The following is a 21,190-nucleotide window of genomic DNA, read 5'->3' on the forward strand; positions in this document are numbered from 1 at the left end:
CTTCCTCGATTCCGAGGGACTGCCTATGATGATAGTACCTGTCCTAGTGCTCTACAGCTCAAAATATTCTTCGTGCATACCAGTCAACATGTATATTGCATCTAACATGCATTTTGTCTGCTGTATGTTCTAATTTGTCATACGCAACAAATCACAACTGAGTGGGTAAGGAGTATACTGTACAAATTAAAAGCAGGAGTGAAAAGTACCAGAGACACACCTTAAAAACAATTAGAAAATCCGAACATTAAGAATGAAGAAGCAATTAGTAAAACTGATTTTGTTTTAGTTGAGCTCTAACAGCGTATTTAAAAAAAAAATGAGGATAAGGAAAAGGAATCCAGCCATTTGTTTCTGGTTTTGTTCTGATATCTCAGACTTCAAGATGTGCCTGAGTAATTAGTCTCTGGTGCTGTCACACTATGATCACCGTGTCAGTGCGATGCGATTCCATTTTTCATCAATACTGCAGTTACAGTATAAATGCAGCCTGAATCCTAAAGCCACAAAGTGACTGTAGCAAGGGGGAGGCAGTCTTTACTCTGCTTCAGAGTCAGTTCAGGCTTTGAATACCAATTTGCACTCCATAGCTTTGGTGTCAATACAAGATTGCTAACCTTATGCTGTGAATGCACTGTAACCGACACAGGAAAGGCTGGGCAAAGGGTTATAGACGGTTAAGTGAGTGGGCAAGAAAGTGGTAGATGGAGTATAATGTGAAGAAATGTGAAATTATTCACTTTGGTAGGAAGAATAGAAAAGCAGAATTTTTTTTAATAAGCTGAGCGACTAGTAAATGTTGGTATTCAGAGGGACCTGGGTGTCCACGTACACGAATCACAGAAAGTTAACATCCAGATACAGCAAGCAATCAACAATGGTATATTGGCCTTTATTACAAGGGGGTTGGAGTATAAGAGTAAGGAAGTCTTTAGTGAGACCACACCTGTAGTATTGTGTACAGTTTTGGATTCCTTACCTAAGGGAGCATATAGTTGCCTTGGAGAGTGTGCAACGAAGGCTCACTAGATTGATTCCTGGGATGTGAAGGTTTTCCTAGGAAGAGAAATTGAGTAGAATGGGCCTATATTCTCTGGAGTTTAGAAGAATGTGAAAGGTGATCTCATTGAAACTTATAAAATTCTTAGTGTTTGACAGGTTAGATGCTGAGAGGCTGTTTCCCCTGGCTGAAGAATCTAGAACTAGGAGTCATAGTCTCAGCTATTTAGGACTGAGATGAGAAATTTCTTCACTCTGAGGGTTGTGAATCTTTGAAAATCTCTACCCCAGAGGGCTGTGGATGCTCAGTCTTTGAGTATATTCAAGGCTGAGATTAATGGATGTTTGGACACTAAGGGAATCAAGTGATATGGTGAAAGTGGAGTTGAGGTCGAAGATCAGCCATGATTTTAAATGGCGGAGCAGGCTCAAGTATGCCCTAATCCTGCTTATGTTCTTATGAAAGCACAGCCTTTAGGCCTGTGGCTTCCAGAGGATACACCAGGTTACACACAGCTGTGCCTTGGCAGCAGAGTAATGCATTGTATAATGTTGATATCTTAAAGTATATCCTTCAACTTACCAAGAGCAAATGAGATCTGAGTAAATCTATAATTGTGTACTTTCCACTTGAACTGTCAAAAACATATTCTGCTAAAGTAAATCTTAATGCCCTCATGGGACTTCATTGCAGTGACAAGCATTTGATTCTTTAAAAGAGTTTCAAACTGAGAAATTGATATGCAAACTAATCTGACAAAAACATTTACAAAAGATGCATAGTCAGTTTGGTCTATGGATTTTTAGAAATGTCACTTTTACTGGAAGTAATATGTGTCTTTTGTTCTCTCTTCACTTGTGAGTAGTGCAAGAAAGAAAGGCTTATTGAGTGTATTGGTACTAATAAGCTTTAGGAAAAGTTGCTAGTATGCTTAAATATTGGGTGATGCTTATTTCAATCTTGCTTCCACCACCAGAGATATACCTGTGACCAGCCGGACTTCACCCAGTATTTGACAGCTTCCTCCAGGCACAAGGTTGGGAGGACAAAATGGCTAATTGAAGTGCTGAGTGGTGTTCAGAATTGAAGTGGATGTAAAATAAAAACTTCACACAATTTCTTCACTCAGAGGTTGTGAATCTTTGGCATTCTTTGCCCCAGAGGTCTGTGGGTGCTAAGTATATTCAAGACTGAGAGAGATTTTTGGAGTCCAGGGAAATCAAGGGATATGGAAATAAGGCAGGAAAGTGGAGTTGAGGTCGATGATCAGCCATGATCTTATTGAATGGCGGAGCAGGCTCGAGGGGCCATATGGCCTACTCCTCCTATTTCTTGTTATGTTGCAATTGGCTGACATCCCAGTGACATTGTAGATTCATGTGGGATAATTGAGGAAATGAAGGGATGTGCAAGGTGTGGTGGATTTGCTCTCTTTTTTGATCTGAATTTAATGATTTTAAAGGACAAGTGAGGATGCTGATCGGACTATCATCATGGAAGTTCTTGCCAGGTACCCCGCAGTGGATGTCAACACTGTTGTGTGTTGTTGAAGTCTCCGGAGAGTGTACTGCTGCTCCTGTCCCTGTTCATACTGTTTTTGTTCTGGTCTCTATATAGCCCCAATATAGACTGCCTACTTAAGGCAGATGTATCCTCATTTGCAAATTGCAGTATTCAACATCCTGTGGAATCCTTGCATGAGGTGTTCAGAGATCATCTACATTTTTGTCGGTCTGCAATGCCATTGGCTTCCAGCGCTCTGCCTTGTTTCAGTTAGGACTACAGCTGCGTGAGAGAGAGCTGCGCATTAGCTGCTCAATGCACTCCTATAGTGTGCATCTATTGGAGCAGTCTGCTGAGAGGGCGACTTGGAGTGGTAAATCCCCACAGAAAGGAAAACAGGCTGCAGATAGGAATATGATCTGTGAAGCACATTTTAAAAGTTGCTGGGAGAATTTCTGTTGACTTTTTGCTGCATTCAATGTTGTTTCCCAAGCTGCTTCAGATGAGCAACTTTTTTGTCTTGTTTTATGTTGAGCTGTCCAGAACCGTACCAACGTGACCATTCTTTATGTACGGGCCCAGACATCGGGTTTTGGCAGGCTCTTTGATCGCAGAACATCACAGCCAAGCCCAAGTTTATCCTTGCCCATTGTCCCCTTCTGCACCGTTCCATCAGAGGTGCATCAGGAACAGGAGCCAAGTGGTATTTGGACCAGTTACCCCCCTCCTGTACCCCTTAAAGTAGTTCTGAATATTGATTGGCGTGCAGTTATCTGGTGAGATTTGTCACCTTTGTTAAATCCAGGTTCTACATTTACTTGCTTCTAGCTATGAAACATCACCAGTGCTCAATGGTTCCTTCGGGATGATAGTTGATGTCCAGTAAACGTCCTCCTTTAATCACCTTTACGGATAATGCCATCAGGCCCAAAGGATTTGTCAATCTCAACTTCAAAATCCTCTCAGATATTAGGTGTACTGTACTACAAATATTGGGTAGCAAGTTAATGTTATCATCTTTGAAGACTTCTTGAAAATATGTTTCGTATTTTAATTTTCATCTTTGGTTTCATTGTCCCCTTTAAGAATTTTTAATACTTCCCCCTGCAACTGAGCTAGTGAAAGATTATTTTTAGATATTGATCCTTTTGCACGTTTGGCCTGTTTGAACTGAAGCCTATGGTCTTGAGTTTTCAGCCTTTTCCCTTGTAATCTTTGTCTTACCCCTGTTTCGCTTACATTTTTATTGCTGTAATGTGCTTGATAAATTTATTTAATTTTTAGGTGTACATATTTTTCTTACATATTCAACGCCGTTCTTTCAATGAATTTCTTCAGTTCATCCTTGTTTTAAAGCCACATGTTCCTCCTGATCCTTCAGCTGGTTGCTGGATCAATGTCATTGTGTTGATCTTAAAGGCTTCACTGATGCTCTATCATGGGTTTTATTCTAATTATTTAAAAACTAGACCGAGATATGAATTTATCCTTGTTAAACACGTGGCTCAGTGGGCAGCACCTTCGCCTCTGAGTCAGAAGGTTGTGTGTTCAAGTCCCACTCCAGAGACTTGAGCACAAAAATCCAGGCTGGCACTCCAGGGGGAATGCTGCACTGTCGGAGGCACCGTGCCGTCTTTTGGGTGAGACGTTCTACCGAGGCCCCGTCTGCGCTCTCGGGTGGAATTAAAAGATCCCATGGCGCTATTTCGAAGAAGAGCCAAAAATTTATCCCTCAATCAGCATCACTAAAACAGATTATCTGGTCATTATCACATTGCTGTTTGTAGGAGCTTGCTGTGTGCAAATTGGCTGCTGCATTTCCTACATTACATTGGGATGTCTGGTGGTCATGAAAGGAGATATAGAACTACAAGTTTTTCTTTCTACCTTTAATTCAAACCAGATGATCTTATTTTGTGTTTTTCCTGGGATAACGTTATATCCAAATCATTGTGAAAAAGGCCAAGTCTCTTCCCCTTTTAACATGCACTCCTGCAAAATGATTTCACTCATCTTTTGATCATCATGACATTATAATATCCTGTCGCTGCCTTTGCCTCAAGTGTTTTTATTCAAAATGCTTTTAGCTGATTTTGCCACCCCCTGTAAAGTTTACGTTCTTTTTTGGACCTGCAGATATATTTTTCTCCCCCTTCTCTTGCCAACCCTCTGCTTATTTCTAATTAAATCTTATCCCTCTCCCTCCATACCTGGTCTGAACCTCAGATTGTGTATCTATATTTTAACAGATAGTCTTCCTTGTTTAAATGCAGCACATCTTTCATGTACGGGCCTGATTTGAAAGAAAAAGGACTGGCATTTATATCGAGCCTTTCATGACCTCCGGACGTCCCAGCGTGCTTTACAGCCAATTTTAAACTGTAATCACTGTTCTAATGTGGAAAACACGGCAGTCAATTTGCAAGCACCAAGGTTGCGCAAATAGCAATTTGATAATGACTAGACAATCTGTTTTAGTTATCATCCTTCAATCAACATCACTAAAACAGTTTGCATCCAAAAGATCCCAGCTATGGTTAAACCAGCACCATTTGACACCATTTGATTGACTTGCCTCTCTCTCTCATTCCCCTGATTCTATTGATCTCTCTTTTCCTTTCCACAGGCTAATGATGCCTGGCTTTGGGCACCCTTCTTTCAGTTTTCTGATAATATGCTTAAACCTACCTTTTTGAGTACTCCTTTGTGCCTATTCCTTGCATAATTTTATTGACACTTGGCCTATGTAAATTTGGCATGCTGTAATGGCACCTCCCATCCCCTCCTTCATGATAGGGCTGAAGTTTTGAAATAGCTTTGATTTAATGAGGTTCTTTCTCTGAGGAGCAGGCAATTCCACCTTCTGTACACTAATGCCAACTCTTTATCTCCTTTTGAAGAGAAAGTAAGGGCACTCAATCCCAATTTTGTAAACATCTTAGAATCCGATTGGATCCGACTTGCAATATGTCGTCTGCTGAGGTTCTCCATCAGATTCTCCATTGCAACCAGACCGTCATGCTCTTCTTCACTGGACTTACTATGGACTACCTGCTCAAAGGGCAAGGGGGCACCAGGCTACCAATGAGAGAGTATTTCTTTTTATTCACTAGCTGCTTTTATTCAGTGAAATGCCATTTCAAGGTTGAATCTTGCTCCTTGCCCTCAGAGATTTTCAGTATAAATAGGCTGCCTTCAACTAAATGATTCAAGTTCACTCATTGGCTCTGCAAGCTTATCAGGTAGCTGGGCTGGAAATGATCCGAAGGTGGATCTATGGCAGCTTGAGTGGTGGTGCAGAACTCGATGCCGCCAGGTTATTGTGGGAAAAGTCACCCAAGGTTACCACTCCTGGTAACATTCTACCAGGATCTTTGATAGTAGTGTGCATTTGTTGAGAGTTAAATGAAGACGAGAGCTGGATTTGCTTGGATGCTTCTCTTGCTCTCCCTGTCTATCCAGTGGTCGGATAGCCCACTGACCCTCACTGTCCAGGTTCACATATGAATAATGGCCACATTGGCAAAGTACCAGAGGGTTACTGATAACGGTGGAACTGTAACCGAGCAAGGAACAGGTGCCTTTAGGAGGGAAAAAACACGGTTGCAGAACAAGAGGAATGGCTTTATTCTGTTGCTCTGGAGAGGCATGGAATATCATTTGTTTCCAGGGACCAAGCCTTCCCTAACTTTGATTCCATTTCTTTGATAACCCGCAATCGATATTGTGCAATGTTGCAGTTGATGGATGAGTGATGTGTGGACTCGCACCTTACAGTTTAAAAATCAAATCTCCTGTAAGCCCTTGTGCTGTGGAAAGCTGACAAGTACTCGAGTCGATGAGAGGCAAACCCTTGACCTCCACTTCTATTCAGGTGCCGCTTGTCAGTACAGCTAATGGGCAGGTACAAAAGCATAATGTGGCGGTAAACAGTTATTTGCCCCTCATTCATCCGAGTCCTATTTTGCCTACCCCGAGCCAAGAACCTGCGGCTCTTTACTGAATCAGGAATTGATACATTTCCCTTCTGAATGCATCCGCATTGTTAGATTGAGATTGATAGATTTTTGCTAGGCAAGGGACATGGGGGTTACAGGACCAAGGGGGGTAAATGGAGTCGAGATACAGATTAGCCATGATCTCATTGAATGGTGGAACAGACTCGGGTCCCAGGCAATGATGAGATCATTTTTAGGCATGATGTCAATGTTTGATTTATATACACGTATAGAGAAATACTTCAAATGTGATAGTGCTTCGGTCCTCCAATGTTGTGGTTAAGTGCAGCTCCACGTACTTGCTTGGCCAGGTAGGTTCCTCATTTCTGCTGTTATGTGGAAGTGCTAAGTGAAGGTTAGATATGGGCCCACCGAAAGGAACATTAGTGCGAGAGTTGTTTGCAGATACCAGTCCACACAGCCCTGAAATGTAGTGCCTTCCCACAAGCTGGTGGAAGGCAGACATTAGCAAAGGGCCGTGAGCGTGCAGTATGTTAGAATGTGCGCAAATGGCAATTGATGCTAGATCAATTAATTTAAAATCTGAGATTCTTAGCTTTTTGTTAACCAAAAGTAGTGAGGGATATGGGAAAGGCCCATGGATATGGAGTTAGATCGCAGATCAGCCATGATCTCATTGAATGACGGAAGATGTTCGAGGGGCTGAATGACCACCTCCTGTACCTGTGCCATGGAGCTTTCAAAGGAGAGAAACTGGCTGATTCAAGAATGATGCAGCGTGGTTTTTAACTAACTAGAGAGTCAAGTATTTTAAGTAACCCCAGTCTACTTGCTCTATTTGTTAAAAATGAATGTCCTATTTAAATTAAATATTAAGTGAAGTCCTAAACTAATTTTGGAAAGAAATTATAGTAATGCAAAGGTTCAGAACTAAGCAATTAATCTATTTTATTATGTCTGTACAAAATATTAAATTGAGATCTTGCTCTCGAGTTTAGACATTCCAGTGGCGTATTCCTGGTCCTTGCGGTATCGCAACTCTCCTTTCTCCGCGACAAAATGTTTGGAAGAAACCACAATTTCCCCAAGTGTTTTTGAGTTTGGGAAGTGTTTAACACACAGGTAGGCATTCTCCTTAATGACTTTGGAGCTGATCTCTCTTGAGCAGTTTGCTGTTGAATAGAGTTTTTTATGTTATTGCAAGATTAGTCCAAGTACTGCTGTCCACTGGGAAGGTTTCTCTGCCTGCTCTTCAAAATCACCAGTTATGCATTGTGGAACATGCACGTTGTGCCCTCTGGGTACTTTTCTCCAGTCTTCAGAAATTAAAATCTCTGATGGAAACTCCCCTGCTGATTGTTGGTTAATGCATTGCCCCCTGTGGAATTGAGCCCTGCAGACCAGGGATGACTCAGGGTTCATCTCTGGGCTGTGCCGGGTGCAATCCTGTAATCCCCGCGCCGAGTGTTATCCCCGCGCTGAGGCGCCACAACAGTTGGCGTTGTTGTCTTTGGGCTGGGGAGGGGGGAAATCAGCCAGGGAGGGGTTCCTGTTCCTAATCATTTCCAGTTCCCTCCCGGCTTAAAAGTCAGCATAGATGGATGTTGAGTAATGATTGGTTTGGCTTGTGCTCTGATTCTCTCTCATGTACTATGTTCAGGACACTTCGACATTGCCTCCCAACTAATCATAGGAAGCTGGAGTAGAGTGGTGGGTGCTTTCCTTGTCTCAAAAGGACGAGTAGTTGATTTATCTGCTTTCATGAGCAGAAGCGTAGAAAATATCAATAAAGCAACCTGGATGATCATTACATCCTCCATGTAGCCATGCTTCATTGAGTATGTAGTTCGAGAGCAGGGGCCTTTCACAGCTGATTCTATTCTCTCCTCCCCCGTCGGCCCCAACTCCCACTGATGTTTCTTCGTGGGGTTGGATGCTATTGGGAATAGACCAGAACGCTTGGTCTCGGACACCAGCCTGGTGCTAATGCGGCCTAGTCCTCCGTGGACTGGGATTATTGGCTGCGCAGTCACCTGAAGTCCAGGGAGAAAATCCACCCCAAGGTCTCAAATACATGTCACAGAAGTGATTGTAAACTCCCAGACTGTGATGCTCTCTGTCTGTGAAACTTGGCAGTGGATTGACACTGGTGTGCTGAACATCACGAAACAGATGTTTGGGGGAACATTTTGAATCCTGTTCAGGATTTTGGATTAGTCATCCTTGTGCAGGAGAGAATGGAAGTAGTTTGGTAAATAAGTTAATTTTCCCCCCTCTCCTTTGCTGGTGTACAGCTCCAAGGGGCTGGCAGGCCCCTGGTACCTTGCCCACGGGGCTATTCTTCGAATCTGGAGTGTGTGACTGAGGGCTATTCAACCAAGGAGGGATCACAGCCAAGCTGAATCCTGCCATCACCCCATATCTACACAAGCAGCCTGCAGATGGATTCTGACTGTGTACCTAGGAGAGATGCAGCATTACAGCTCCTGCTGCCACTGCCGCCTTTCCATGGTTCTCTGTCCCCATCCCCTGCTACAGTAACCAGAGAAAGGGACGCAGCAGTAGTACCATCGTAGTCCAGCATGTATTTCATTTTGGCATAACTTTTATTTCCAGGTTTTCCTTTTGAATTAGCAATGGAATTTCTTTTAATTTCATTGAAGAAAGTTTGTTGTGTATCCCTATTCGGAATTGACTATGTAATCACATCTACTCCCTTGCTAGGTACAGCTCCACGTGCCCATGTTATTGCTTATTGCTCACGAGGCATTGACTGAATTAGCAGAGCTGAGCCCAGTCCAAGTACCAACTCAGCATACACTCCTGGCAGGAGATGCTGGACACTGATCAGGGGAGTGGGAACTCGTGACTTCTTGCTTTTTTATCTTCTCATTCCACCCCTCTCTTCCCCCCCAACCACGACCCAATAAGCTCTGAGGCCAATTATAGGGGTCAAGTTTCGGCCTGCGTCGCTCCTATTTTTTTGGAGCAACTGGTTTAGAATGGAGTATCTTAGAATTTGAAATTCTCGGCATTTAGTTTGCATCAGTTCTAGTCAGTTAGAACAGTTTCATTTTGGAACAGATTTTTTTTCTCAAAAGGGGGCGTGTCCGGCCACTTACGCCTGTTTTGAAAGTTTAGGCAGTGAAAACTTACTCCAAACTAACTTAGAATGGAGTAAGTGTAGATTTTTGTAAGCTCAGAAAAACCTTGCCTATACTTTACAAATCAGGCGTAGGGAACTGGTAGGGGGGGGGGGGCGGGGGGGTAATTAAATTCTACAAGCGTTCAACAGTCTTACTTATACAAATAAAGAGCCATCTTGAATAAAAAAATTATAAACAAAGCAAAGACAAAATATTGAATATTCCTACCTGTGTGAAGCAGCAGCACCCTTCGAGCTGGCGTCAGTGGCTCGACGGCAGCCGAAGACACAGCAAGCAAGCAGCCTTCGAGCTGCGAGGGAAGCTGAGGCCATTCGGCCAGTTTCTGATGGCAGCCGAAGACACAGCAAGCAGCCTTCGAGCTGCGAGGGAAGCTGAGGTCTTTCGGCCATGAGATCGGGGCAGCGGCAATGGCTGACGGCGGCCGAAGACACAGCAAGCAGCCTTCTAGCTGCGAGGGTAACTGAGGCCATTTGGCCAAGGACAGGGAAAGGCAGCCAGATAGCCAGTTTGAAACTTAAATTTGCAGAATGGGTGCTGCATTGTCAGCTCCACGGATTATGCAATGGTTCGCCAGCGATTCACTGCATTGGAAAGAATTGATTAGAGCTCACCGCACCAGAAACATCATAGCCCGTAGGCTGATGGGCAGGAGACCTGACCCACGTCGGCAATATCGAGCCAGGCGCTCGTACCTGGATATGAGCGAGGCTGATTGTGTCAAAAGGCTGCGTTTCCGCAGCGAAGTTGTCGCTGAGATCTGTGATATGCTGAGAGCAGATTTGCAGCCCAGAAGCAGAACGCCAACTGCCTTGTCTGTTGAAGTGAAGGCAACAGCTGCACTTTCCTTCTATGCCTCGGGATCATTTCAGGCTACAACTGGAGATGTGTGCGCCATCTCTCGACATGCAATACATGCCTGCATTTACCAGGTCATGGCTGCACTGTATGCGCGGAGGAATGACTTCATCAAGTTCCCAATGACCGCACAAGCGATTCATGAGAGGGCTGTGGGCTTCTTCAGGATTGCCGGCTTCCCAAAGGTACAGGGCTGCATTGATTGTACCCACATAGCCTTCCAAGCACTTGTGGAGGATTCCGAGCAATACAGGAATAGAAAAGGTTTCCACTTCATCAATGTGCAGCTCGTGTGTGACGACAAGCAGCGCATCATATCAGTTGATGCGAGACACCCTGGCAGCACCCATGATGCGTTCATCCTACGTGACAGCGTTATATCTGACATGTTTGAGCAGCAGCCAGAAGGGCAGAGCTGGCTACTGGCAGACAAAGGGTATGGCCTGACCACCTGGCTCATGATGCCCCCTACGTGTGACACGGACGGAAGCTGACCGTCAATACAACATGGCACACATTACGACGCGCAGCATCATTGAGGGGATCATTGGCATATTGAAATAGCGTTTCCGATGCCTGGACCATTCTGGAAGCCACTTGCAATACTCTCCTCAGATTGTCGGTCAGTTCACTGTTGTGTGCTCCATAACTTAGCCATCATGAGGCAGCAGGAGCTGGTAGTGGAACCAGAAGACCCACGTGAGAGTCCAGTGCATGATGATAGTATCATGGAAGAGCAGAATGTGGATGATGACAACGATCAGGAAAGCATGCAAGTGACTGATGCCGGAGCACCAGGTCGGAGGAGGGCCGTCCATCGTGCTCCTTTAACGATTGCTCGAGCCTGCGCCAGCAGCTCATCCGTGAACGCTTTAATTACTGATGCCTGCGGGCTCTGACCACTGTTGCGCGTGGACATGTTTATTTTTTTGCAGTTGTTCCTACGTTGTGTTGTGTTAATGGAAGATGAATCAGTTTTAATGAAAAACTAATTTATTGAAAAGTAAACGTCACTGTAATAAAATATTTGTATCAAACTTTACTTTTTAATATGACCCTTGAAGATCACTTAAAAACTTTAAGATCACTTATAAACTTGTAAAGTTACAAAAGTTACAAAACAATTTCAATGTGAAAAATCTTACACTCTTAAGATCACTTAAACTTCAAGATCACTTTTTAGATGCAAAATTAAATAAGTTACAAAATGTGAGAGCATTTATACTATAAGATCACTTAAAAACCCTAAGATCACTTATAAGTTGTAAATTTACAAAAGTTAGAAAGCAATTTCAAATTGAAAAACGCTACTACAGCTACATCAAGAACAAGAACAAAAGCAGCAAAGAAAGGCTGCAACCATCTCTCATCCACATCTCAGTGAATGTCAACTTTTTCATGGGGGTGTCATTTGATTGGCGGGGCAGTGTGCCCTTATTGCAGCAGCTACCTCCATGATGGCCTGTGCCGCCACTTGCATGCCCTCCCTGATGGCCTATGCAGTCAATTGCACTCCCTCGGCCATTCCCTCCCTAAGTTCCCGTGTCATTACTGCTATTTCTCCCGTCAGGACCGTCACTTCTTCACCCACTGCACTGACGCTACAGATGAGTGATCGGGTAAGCTCATTGGTCTCCGTACCCAATACCACAACCTGAGCCGCATCTGTTGAACGCTGCATCGCAGGAGAGCGTGTCTCCAATCTCCTTCTCCTCTGCCTGGATCTGCCTCGTGGCACCACTACACTGGGAGGCGCGGGCACGGACGGTGGGGCGCTCGGTGTTCCAGACGGCAGTACTAGAGAGAGAGGCGCGGGCTGGGATGGTGGGGCGCTTGGTGATCCAGACGACAGCACTCGAGTGCGAGCCGTGGGCTGGGATGGTGGGTGAATGGGTGTAAACTGCTCCATTATATCACCAGCACCACTGGGACCTACAATGTTGGAATCAAAACCATGGAAGGTGGAACCAGAACCTATGCAAGGGGTTGAAACTCTGATGCCCCTTAATGGGGGCTCATAAACATTAATTTGGAAGCTCTCCCCTGTAGACATTTCAGTCATCGCCGCCATCATCCAGTCTGGATCGTCCGCATCTGGTTGTACTGGTTCTTGTTCTGTATCTTCAGGATTCTCAGGGTTGGCAGCATCATCATCATCATGTTCTGCAAAATACATCAGAACAGTAAAATGTTTAACAGCAAGGGTGGATGCAGGATGGGTGACATGAGTACTCTCACACATAGCAGGCCAGGCAGCAGGTTGATTTGAAGGACCACAATGCATTTTCAGGACTTGCCCTCTTCCTCGCGTGCGGGCCCAGCTTGTGCTGTACTGATTGCTTTTCTCCATGTATGACTCATCATAGTAGCTACCCTCTGTTCCAAGGGTGTCAGTGGATGCAGATTGGGTGTGCCACCTCCTGTTCGAGTTGCTTCCCTTTTGTTGTGGGCCAATTTTTTCTGCAAAGAGTAAAATATAACTTTTTACAGAGTGTGTCTTTCTGCAGGGTGGGACATACAGATAGTCACATTACAATTACGATTACATTAAAAATTGAAAATATTACTTGCATTAACTACTTGACCAAGGTCGTGCCATTTCTTTTTACACTGGCTTCCAGATCTCCTGGTATGCACCACTGCGCAGTAATCTTCTGCAATTTGGTTCCGGCGTTTCTTCATTTCTTTAGGTGGCACTTTTATGCGACCTCTGTTGCTGGTATCTAGCTCCTGCCATCTCTGCTCAATGACTGACTCATATCTCCACTTCCTCATGCAAGAAATTCTTTGTTCTTGGTGGACGTTGTTCCATTGCTGTATTGAATTGAGACACTTATTTTTCAAAACACACAGTCCTTAATTTGCATGCACCTATGCAGCACCTGTTCTGGAAGTTTAGCAGTGAAAAGCAGCACTCACTGATTTCAGCAGGTGATTTATTCAACAGTGCTGCTAAAAGCACTCCTTCAGACACACAAAAATCATCAAAATTCAATCCCAAGCCTTTCCAGAGGTCCACGAGACAAATCAGCACTTTTCTTTAAGTTCCTTTAAAAATGGCCGAGTGCCAATGTTTCTTGGCTACTGTGCGTGGGCTGCCGGCATGACGTTGCCTCATTTAACTTGGCTCCGCCCCCCTCCACTTGCAGAATCGGTGCGGCTCTGTGGCTCCGCCCCCCCCCCCCGCTGCTGTGTGCTTGCCGCACCGAGCTCCCAAGGACCAGCAAGGTGCCGGAGAATTAAGAGGTATTTTTCTGTCGTGCTTTTAGGCGCGAAAAATGGGCATCCAGGTCGGGGCTGCGCCGTTCTAGGCATAGCCCGAAACTTGACCCCATAGAGTTCAGCTAAGATAGCGGAGGTCAGCTGCTGTCATGATAACTAGCAATCCAATCACTGGCCTGCCTGGTAAGGAACACTCAGCTCCCCACTGCATACATTTGCCAAATAGGACGGTCTCATTGGTTTTTGTGAAATTGTGGATTGGTGTATTGGCCCTGCAGTATCCCTTTGTACTTTATCTTTGAAATGCATTTGCATGTGAATGCAGGGCAGTTACAATGTGGCCATTTCTATAGAATTACCAGACTTTTGTTAGGCCCTTTTGTTTTGTGGTCCTAATACAGCACGAGTATCTAGTCTGGATTTTAAGTGGGATTTCAAGAGTATGTTTAAAATATCTGGTCAGTCAAAGCATGAGCAAAGCAGACTAGCAGGTCCACCCCTCAGCTCTGTTGCAACCATGTTACACCTTGACCCACCTCCTGAACCACACAGCCTCCTGGGAAAGGCCAAAAAACCTGCAACTAATTCTGGAAAAACTAGAAGATTCCTCTCTGATTCCCTAAGGCAATCAAGCAAAATTCCAGGAGATCATGGAAGCCCACAATGCCTCATAATTCACAGCTAACTATCAACGTATCCTCTAAACTTCATGCAGGAATTTCTTGGCTTATCGTATAAGTGGAATCTGTTCCCTCCGCATGTTTAGATAGTCTGTTCGAGAGGATGCTGAGTCTCTTACAGGTGCCAGGAATCAACCATAGACCAATACCATGATCCAGCTCCTCCCTGCTGTCCAGTATGTTCTCTCCATTGCAGTTAATTCCTCTTCTACAACCCCTCCTTTGTGACCAAACGTATCCTTTCTGAATCCTTTAAACTGCATTCCAATTCTTCCCCTATTTTCCAACTCAAGACTGAGATACCTCTATTATCTGAATTCTCAATGGGAGCATACATTTCTACTTCCAGCATTACCATAAACATTCCATGCATGCTTTACATGTTTGCCTCCTAAGTAAACTACCTTGTTCCCTCTAATTGCATTCATTTAATTTTTATTGCCATCAGCTCTGATTTGTGGTTCTAGTGCCTGTCCCAACATGTTTAAATACCTCCCAGTGGTACTTCCTACATCAAGAGCCAACCTTTCAATCCCATGTTGATTCTTATTAAATCCCTTCCCTCCTAAAAAGGTTACTATCTCCAGCAAATGCCTTCTAGACGTCCAACAAACCAAGTCTTCCCTTTACTCAGTGCCACTCGCCAATGATCCTGCTGTTACTGTCTGATTGGCAAAGCAGAGACCACAGTCTTAGCTTTATCTTCAGTTTTACTGACGATTCTTTGATAATTGCCCTTTACTAGGACAGCATTCCTTTCTGTACATCATGAATACCTTTGGTAAAGCAATCACAATTCCTTCCGTTGGCACAACATCTACCCAACTGCAAACATCTTTTAGCTCCTGAAAACACAGAACTGCCCTGTCGGATGTTCTTCCTCTACCTTGCACAAAATGGCAGACCAATTGAACAAATACTTCACGCAGGAAGACACAAAAAATCTTCCGGAAATACTAGGGGACCGAGGGTCTATGGAGAAGGAGGAACTGAAGGAAATCCTTATTAGTCAGGAAATTGTGTTCGGGAAATTGATGAGATTGAAGACCGATGAATCCCCAGGGCCTGATAGTCTGTATCCCAGAGTACTTAAGAAAGTGGCCCTAGAAATAGTGGATGCATTGGTGATCATTTTCCAGCAGTCTATCGACTCTGGATCAGTTCATATGGATAGGAGGGTAGCTAATGTAATACCACTTTTTAAGAAAGGCGGGAGAGAGAAAACGGGGAATTATAGACCGGTTAGGCTGACATCAGTGGTGGGGAAAATGTTGGAATCAATTATTAAAGATGTAATAGCAGCGCATTTGGAAAGCAGTGACAGGATCGGTCCAAGTCAGCATGGATTTATGAAAGGGAAATGATGCTTGATAAATATTCTAGAATTTTTTGAGGATGTAACCAGTAGTGGACAGGGGAGAACCAGTGGATGTGTGGTGTATTTGGACTTTCAAAAGGCTTTTGACAAGGTCCCACATAAGAGATTAGTGTAGCAAAATCAAAGCACATGGTATTGGGAAGAAATGTATTGACGTGGATAGAGAACTGGTTAGCAGACAGGAAGCAAAGAGTGGGAATAAACGGGTCCTTTTAAGAATGCCAGGCAGTGACTAGTGGAGTGCCACAGGACTCAGTGCTGGGACCCCAGCTCTTTACAATATACATCAATGATTTAGATGAAGGAATTGAGTGTAATATCTCCAAGTTTGCAGATGACACTAAGCTGGGTGGCAGTGTGAGCTGCGAAAAGGATGCTAAGAGGCTGCAGGGTGACTTGGACAGGTTGGGTGAGTGGGCAAATGCATGGCAAATGTGAGGTTATCCACTTTGGTGGCAAAAACACTAAGGTAGAATATTATCTGAATGGCGGCAGATTAGGAAAAGGGGAGGTGCAACGAGACCTGGGTGTCATGGCACATCAGTTGTTGAAAGTTGGCATGCAGGTACAGGAGGCGGTGAAGAAGGCAAATAGTATGTTGGCCTTCATAGCTAGGGGATTTGAGTATAGGAGCAGGGAGGTCTTACTGCAGTTGTACAGGGCCTTGGTGAGGCCTCACCTGGAATATTGTGTTCAGTTTTGGTCTCCTAATCTGAGGAAGGATGTTCTTGCTATTGAGGGAGTGCAGCGAAGGTTCACCAGACTGATTCCTGGGATGGCGGGACTGACATATGAGGACTGACAGGAGAGACTGGGTCTGTATTCACTGGAGTTTAGAAGAATGAGAGGGGATCTCATACAAACATATAAAATACTGACAGGACTGGACAGGTTAGATGCAGGAAGAATGTTCCCGATGTTGGGGAAGTCCAGAACCACGGGACACAATCTTAGGATAATGGGTAAGCCATTTCTGACCGAGATGAAGAGAAACTTCTTCACTGAGAGTTGTTAACCTGTGGAATTCCCTGCTGCAGAGAGTTGTTGATGCCAGTTCGTTGGATATATTCAAGAGGGAGTTAGATATGGCCCTTACAGCTAAAGGGATCAAAGGTATGGAGAGAAAGCAGGAAAGGGGTACTGAGGTGAATGATCAGCCATGACCTTATTGAATGGTGGTGCAGGCTCGAAGGGCCGAATGGCCTACTCCACCTATTTTCTATGTTTCTATCAGCATATCTCATAACGGTGTCTCCAACTCATCACATTTGGTTACATAACTCGTTTGGCGATTACCAGCTGTTGACACTGTATGCTTCTCTCCTTAAAATCATAGAAATTGACAGCGCGGAAGATGGCCATCTTTGTGATCGTGCCGGCCGACAAAGAGCTACCCAACCCACTGCCACTTTCCAGCACTAGGTCTGTAGCCCAATAGATTATGGCACTCCCAAGTACACATCCAAGTACTTTTTAAATGTGGTGAGGGTTTCTACCTTTACCACCCATTCAGGCAGTGAGTTCCAGGCCCCCACCACCCTCTGGGTTAAATAAATTCCCCTCAAATCCCCTCTAAGCCTTCTACTGATTACTTTAAATCTATGCCCCCTGATTGTTGACCCCTCTGCTAAGGGGAACACCTTAGAACATAAGGACATAGGAGCAGGAGTAGGTCATATGGCCCCTCGAGCCTGCTCCGCCATTCAATAAGATCATGGCTGATCTGATCGTGGATTTGGCTCCACCTCTCCGCCTGCTCCCCATAACCCCTTATCCCCTTAGCATTTAAGAAACTTGTCTATTTCTGTCTTAAATTTATTCAATATCCCTGCTTCCACAGCTCCCTAAGGCGGCAAATTCCACAGATTTACAACCCTCAGAGAATAAATTTCTCCTCATCTCTGTTTTAAATGGGCGGCCCCTTATTTTAAGATCATGCCCTCTAGTTCCAGTCTCCACCATTAGTGGAAACATCCTCTCTGCATCCACCTTGTCAAGCCCCCTCATAATCTTATACATTTCGATAAGATCACCTCTCATTCTTCTGAACTCCAATGAGTAGAGGCCCAACCTACTCAACCTTTCCTCATAAGTCAACCCCCTCATCCCCGGATGGAGAGTTGGAAAGATCAGTTGAAGTTTTACAAAGCTGAGAGATATCCACCAAATATTTCAAATCTGTTGCCTTTAGGGAAGGGAATCTTATTGGGTCAAGTAAACTGAGCTCAGTGCCCCCCCCCCCCCCCTTTTTCCAAAGGAACTTCAACAGAAAGTATGCATATCGCAGTTCTTGCATTGAGGTTGTTTTCCCATATCTATAGCCTTCCAAGTAGCCATAGGTTTTCATTCCTGTTGGAGGGGTAAAATAAACTAGCACAACTCCCCAGAAAGAGTAACAATAAAGCACGCTAAATCCCTTGGACCAAACTACCGTGGTCACCACTGCCTTTGTGGAGGAAAGAGCTTCCTTACACCATCAAACTCTGCCTGAAGTCTCCCTTAAGTGATCGGTCGTGGCTTAAGAACATAAGAAATAGGAGCAGGAGTAGGCCATTTTGCCCCTCGAGCTCCGCCATTTAATAAAGATCATGGCTGATCTGATCATGGACTCAGCTTCCCTGCCCGCTCCCCATAAACCTTTATTCCCCTATCGCTCAAAAATCTATCTCCGCCTTAAATATATTCAATGACCCAGCCTCCACAGCTCTCTGGGGTAGAGAATTCCACAGATTTACAACCCTCTGAGAGAAGAAATTCCTCCTCATCTCAGTTTTAAATGGGCGGCCCCTGAGACTATGCCACCTAGTTTTAGTTTCCCCTATGAGTGCAGATATCCTCTCTGCATCCACCTCATTATCTTCTGTTTCAATAAGATCACTTCTCATTCTTCTGAACTCCAATGTGTGTAGGCCCAACCTATCTTCATAAGTCAACCCCCCTCATCTCCGGAATCAATCTAGTGAACATTCTCTGAACAGTCTCCAATTCAAGTATATCCTTCCTTAAATATGGAGACCAAAACTGTACTCAGTACTCCAGGTGTGGTCTCACCAATACCCTGTACAGTTGTAGCGGGACTTCTCTGTTTTTATACTCTATCCCCCTTGCAATAAAGGCCAACATTCCATTTACCTTCCTGATTACTTGCTGTACCTGCATACAAACTTTGTGTTTCATGCACAAGGATTCCCAGATCCCTCTACTGCAGCACTTTGCAATATTTCTCCATTTAAATTATAATTTGTTTTTCTATGTTTTCTGCCAAAGTGGATCATCTCACATTTTCCCACATTATACTCGATCTGCCAAATTTTTGCCCACTCACTTAGCCTGTCCATATTCCTTTGCAGATTTTTTGTGTCCTCTTCACAATTTGCTCTCCCATCCATCTTTGTATCATCAGCAAACTTGTCTACATTATACTGGTCCCTTCATCCAAGTCATTAATATCGATTGTAAATAGTTGAGGTCCCAGCACCGATCCCTGCGGCACTCCACTAGTTACTGTTTGCCAACCGGAAAATAACCCATTTATCCCGACTCTCTGTTTTCTGTTAGCCAATCCTCGTATCTATGCTAATATATTACCCCCAACCTCGTGAACTTTTATCTTGTGCAGTAACCTTTTATGTGGCACCTCATCGAATGCCTTTTGGAAATCCAAAAACACCACATCCACTGGTTCCCCCTTATCTAGCCTGCTCGTTATATCCTCAAAGGACTCCAGCAAATTTGTCAAACATGATTTCACTTTCATAAAACCACATTGACTCTGCTTGATTGAATTATGCTTTTCCAAATGTCCTTCTTACTGCTTCCTTAATAATGGACTCCAGCATTTTTGAGATAGCAGCTTTTAAAACATAACCGAAGATTTGTAAATGAATAATGTCCAGATTTGCATGTTGTGGGTTCAAGCCCCATTCCAGGGACTTAACCACGTAAATACTGATTTGTCAGAGGTGCATGTTTCAGGTAAGACATTAAACAGAGACCCTGTGTGCTTTTCAGGTGGATGTAAAAGACCCATTGCACTGTTAGAAGAGCTAGGGAGTTCTCCTGGTGTCTCGGCCAATATTTACCCCCAAACCATCAAAACCAATCAACTAGTAATTTATTTCACTGCTGTTTGTGCGTTCTTTCTGTGTGCAAATTGACGGCCATATTTTCCTGCAACACAAGTGGTTGCACTTTTAAAAAGTAATTCATTGGTTGTCAAGCACTTTAGGATGTCTTGGGGATGTGAAAGGAGCTGTATTTGTTCCTATTAATATTTTTCTCTCACTGTTGCTCCCATTCATGTTTCCTCCCCCCAAAAAATAGATTAAGTTGCAATAATCAGATGGTTTGTGTGTTGTATGCAAACCAGAGGACAGTGCCTGGGTTTGTGAAATTAGTGGTAGGGTTTGTGCTTGAGTTGGTATCAGTTTCTCCTTCCAGGTTCTTGCCATGCCTCTGTTGTACTTCTCCTGCAGCAGTTAAGGGTATCCAGGTTATCCCACAATGGGGAAGTAGCAGAAGCTGATGTGGAAATAACGGCACACATCACCATGTTTGAATTGCTGTAATACACTGGCACGATGTTTGGTCCAGAGTCCGTGCTGTAAAAATGAGTTGCCAATGCAGCAACATTCCTGCTTCATACCTATCCATAGGCACATTTCAGTGTACTTCTCATTTGAATTGGCCAGAAGCAGTATAAACCAAGAGAGCCCCTCTGCCAGCATACCTGTGCTGAGACATCTCTGGCTAGAAGGGAGGAATCCATGCCTGCTGACTATTCCAAATAGATTTGAAATTTGCTGGCTTAATTCCATATAGATCGATTCAGAGATATATCAGGAGCATTTGGATAGCTGAGGAACAAGTCGTGCATTGATTAATTCGTTGCTGACTCTCTGGATTTGCGACCTACCTTCCCACGTTCAAAGGATCAGGGGCAACTGACCTGCTTTTGGCATGTGTTTAGATCGTGCAGAGTGACTGGTGTGCTGCCGTCTTCCTGCATTTACTTGCTAAAACCAGTTCTCTTATCTGATGGAACCGTTTTTGCGGATCTGTGATTCTGTTACTATGACAAGGGAGCCGGTGGATGCCAGACACTAATCGTGTATTCCAAAGAAAGTGCCACGCCAAAGTGGCTAAGAAAGGATCCTAATTGGTATAGTGGGATCCCCTCAGACATTTGAAGCTAGAACTTAGAGGACTTTCATATGTGTGGGAAGCAAAGTATAGGACATTGGTCTCGGCCCGGGCAGCTCTTGTACCCAGATATGTCGTCATGGCCTTTTACATTGGCCAGGGTGAGAGAATCTGCTTTTGGTTTGGGTTTAGTTTTAAAGTGCATAGGCTCCCCATGCAAAAATCAGCTGATGGTAACCCAAAATAAAGCTGATGGATTTGTGAATGCTGATAGCCAGAAAGAC

At 44.2% G+C, this 21,190-nt stretch overlaps 1 protein-coding gene across 2 annotated transcripts in view; it reads left to right on the plus strand.

Moving 5' to 3' along the window:
* Positions 1-21,190, plus strand: part of crkl (v-crk avian sarcoma virus CT10 oncogene homolog-like) — a 100,906-nt gene that overhangs the window by 25,535 nt on the left and 54,181 nt on the right. Inside the window, exon 2 of one of the 2 annotated variants that reach the window (XM_070887521.1) lies at positions 7,461-7,608. The exons of the other annotated variant lie outside the window; for it this stretch is intronic. Coding sequence (XP_070743622.1) covers positions 7,461-7,577 — 117 coding nt within the window. The 3' untranslated portion in view covers positions 7,578-7,608. Of the gene's footprint in view, positions 1-7,460; positions 7,609-21,190 lie in introns of those variants that run through there. 2 annotated transcript variants of the gene reach the window in all.

The sequence above is a fragment of the Pristiophorus japonicus genome, chromosome 8 (genome assembly GCF_044704955.1).
Source record: "Pristiophorus japonicus isolate sPriJap1 chromosome 8, sPriJap1.hap1, whole genome shotgun sequence".
NCBI lineage: Eukaryota > Metazoa > Chordata > Chondrichthyes > Pristiophoridae > Pristiophorus > Pristiophorus japonicus.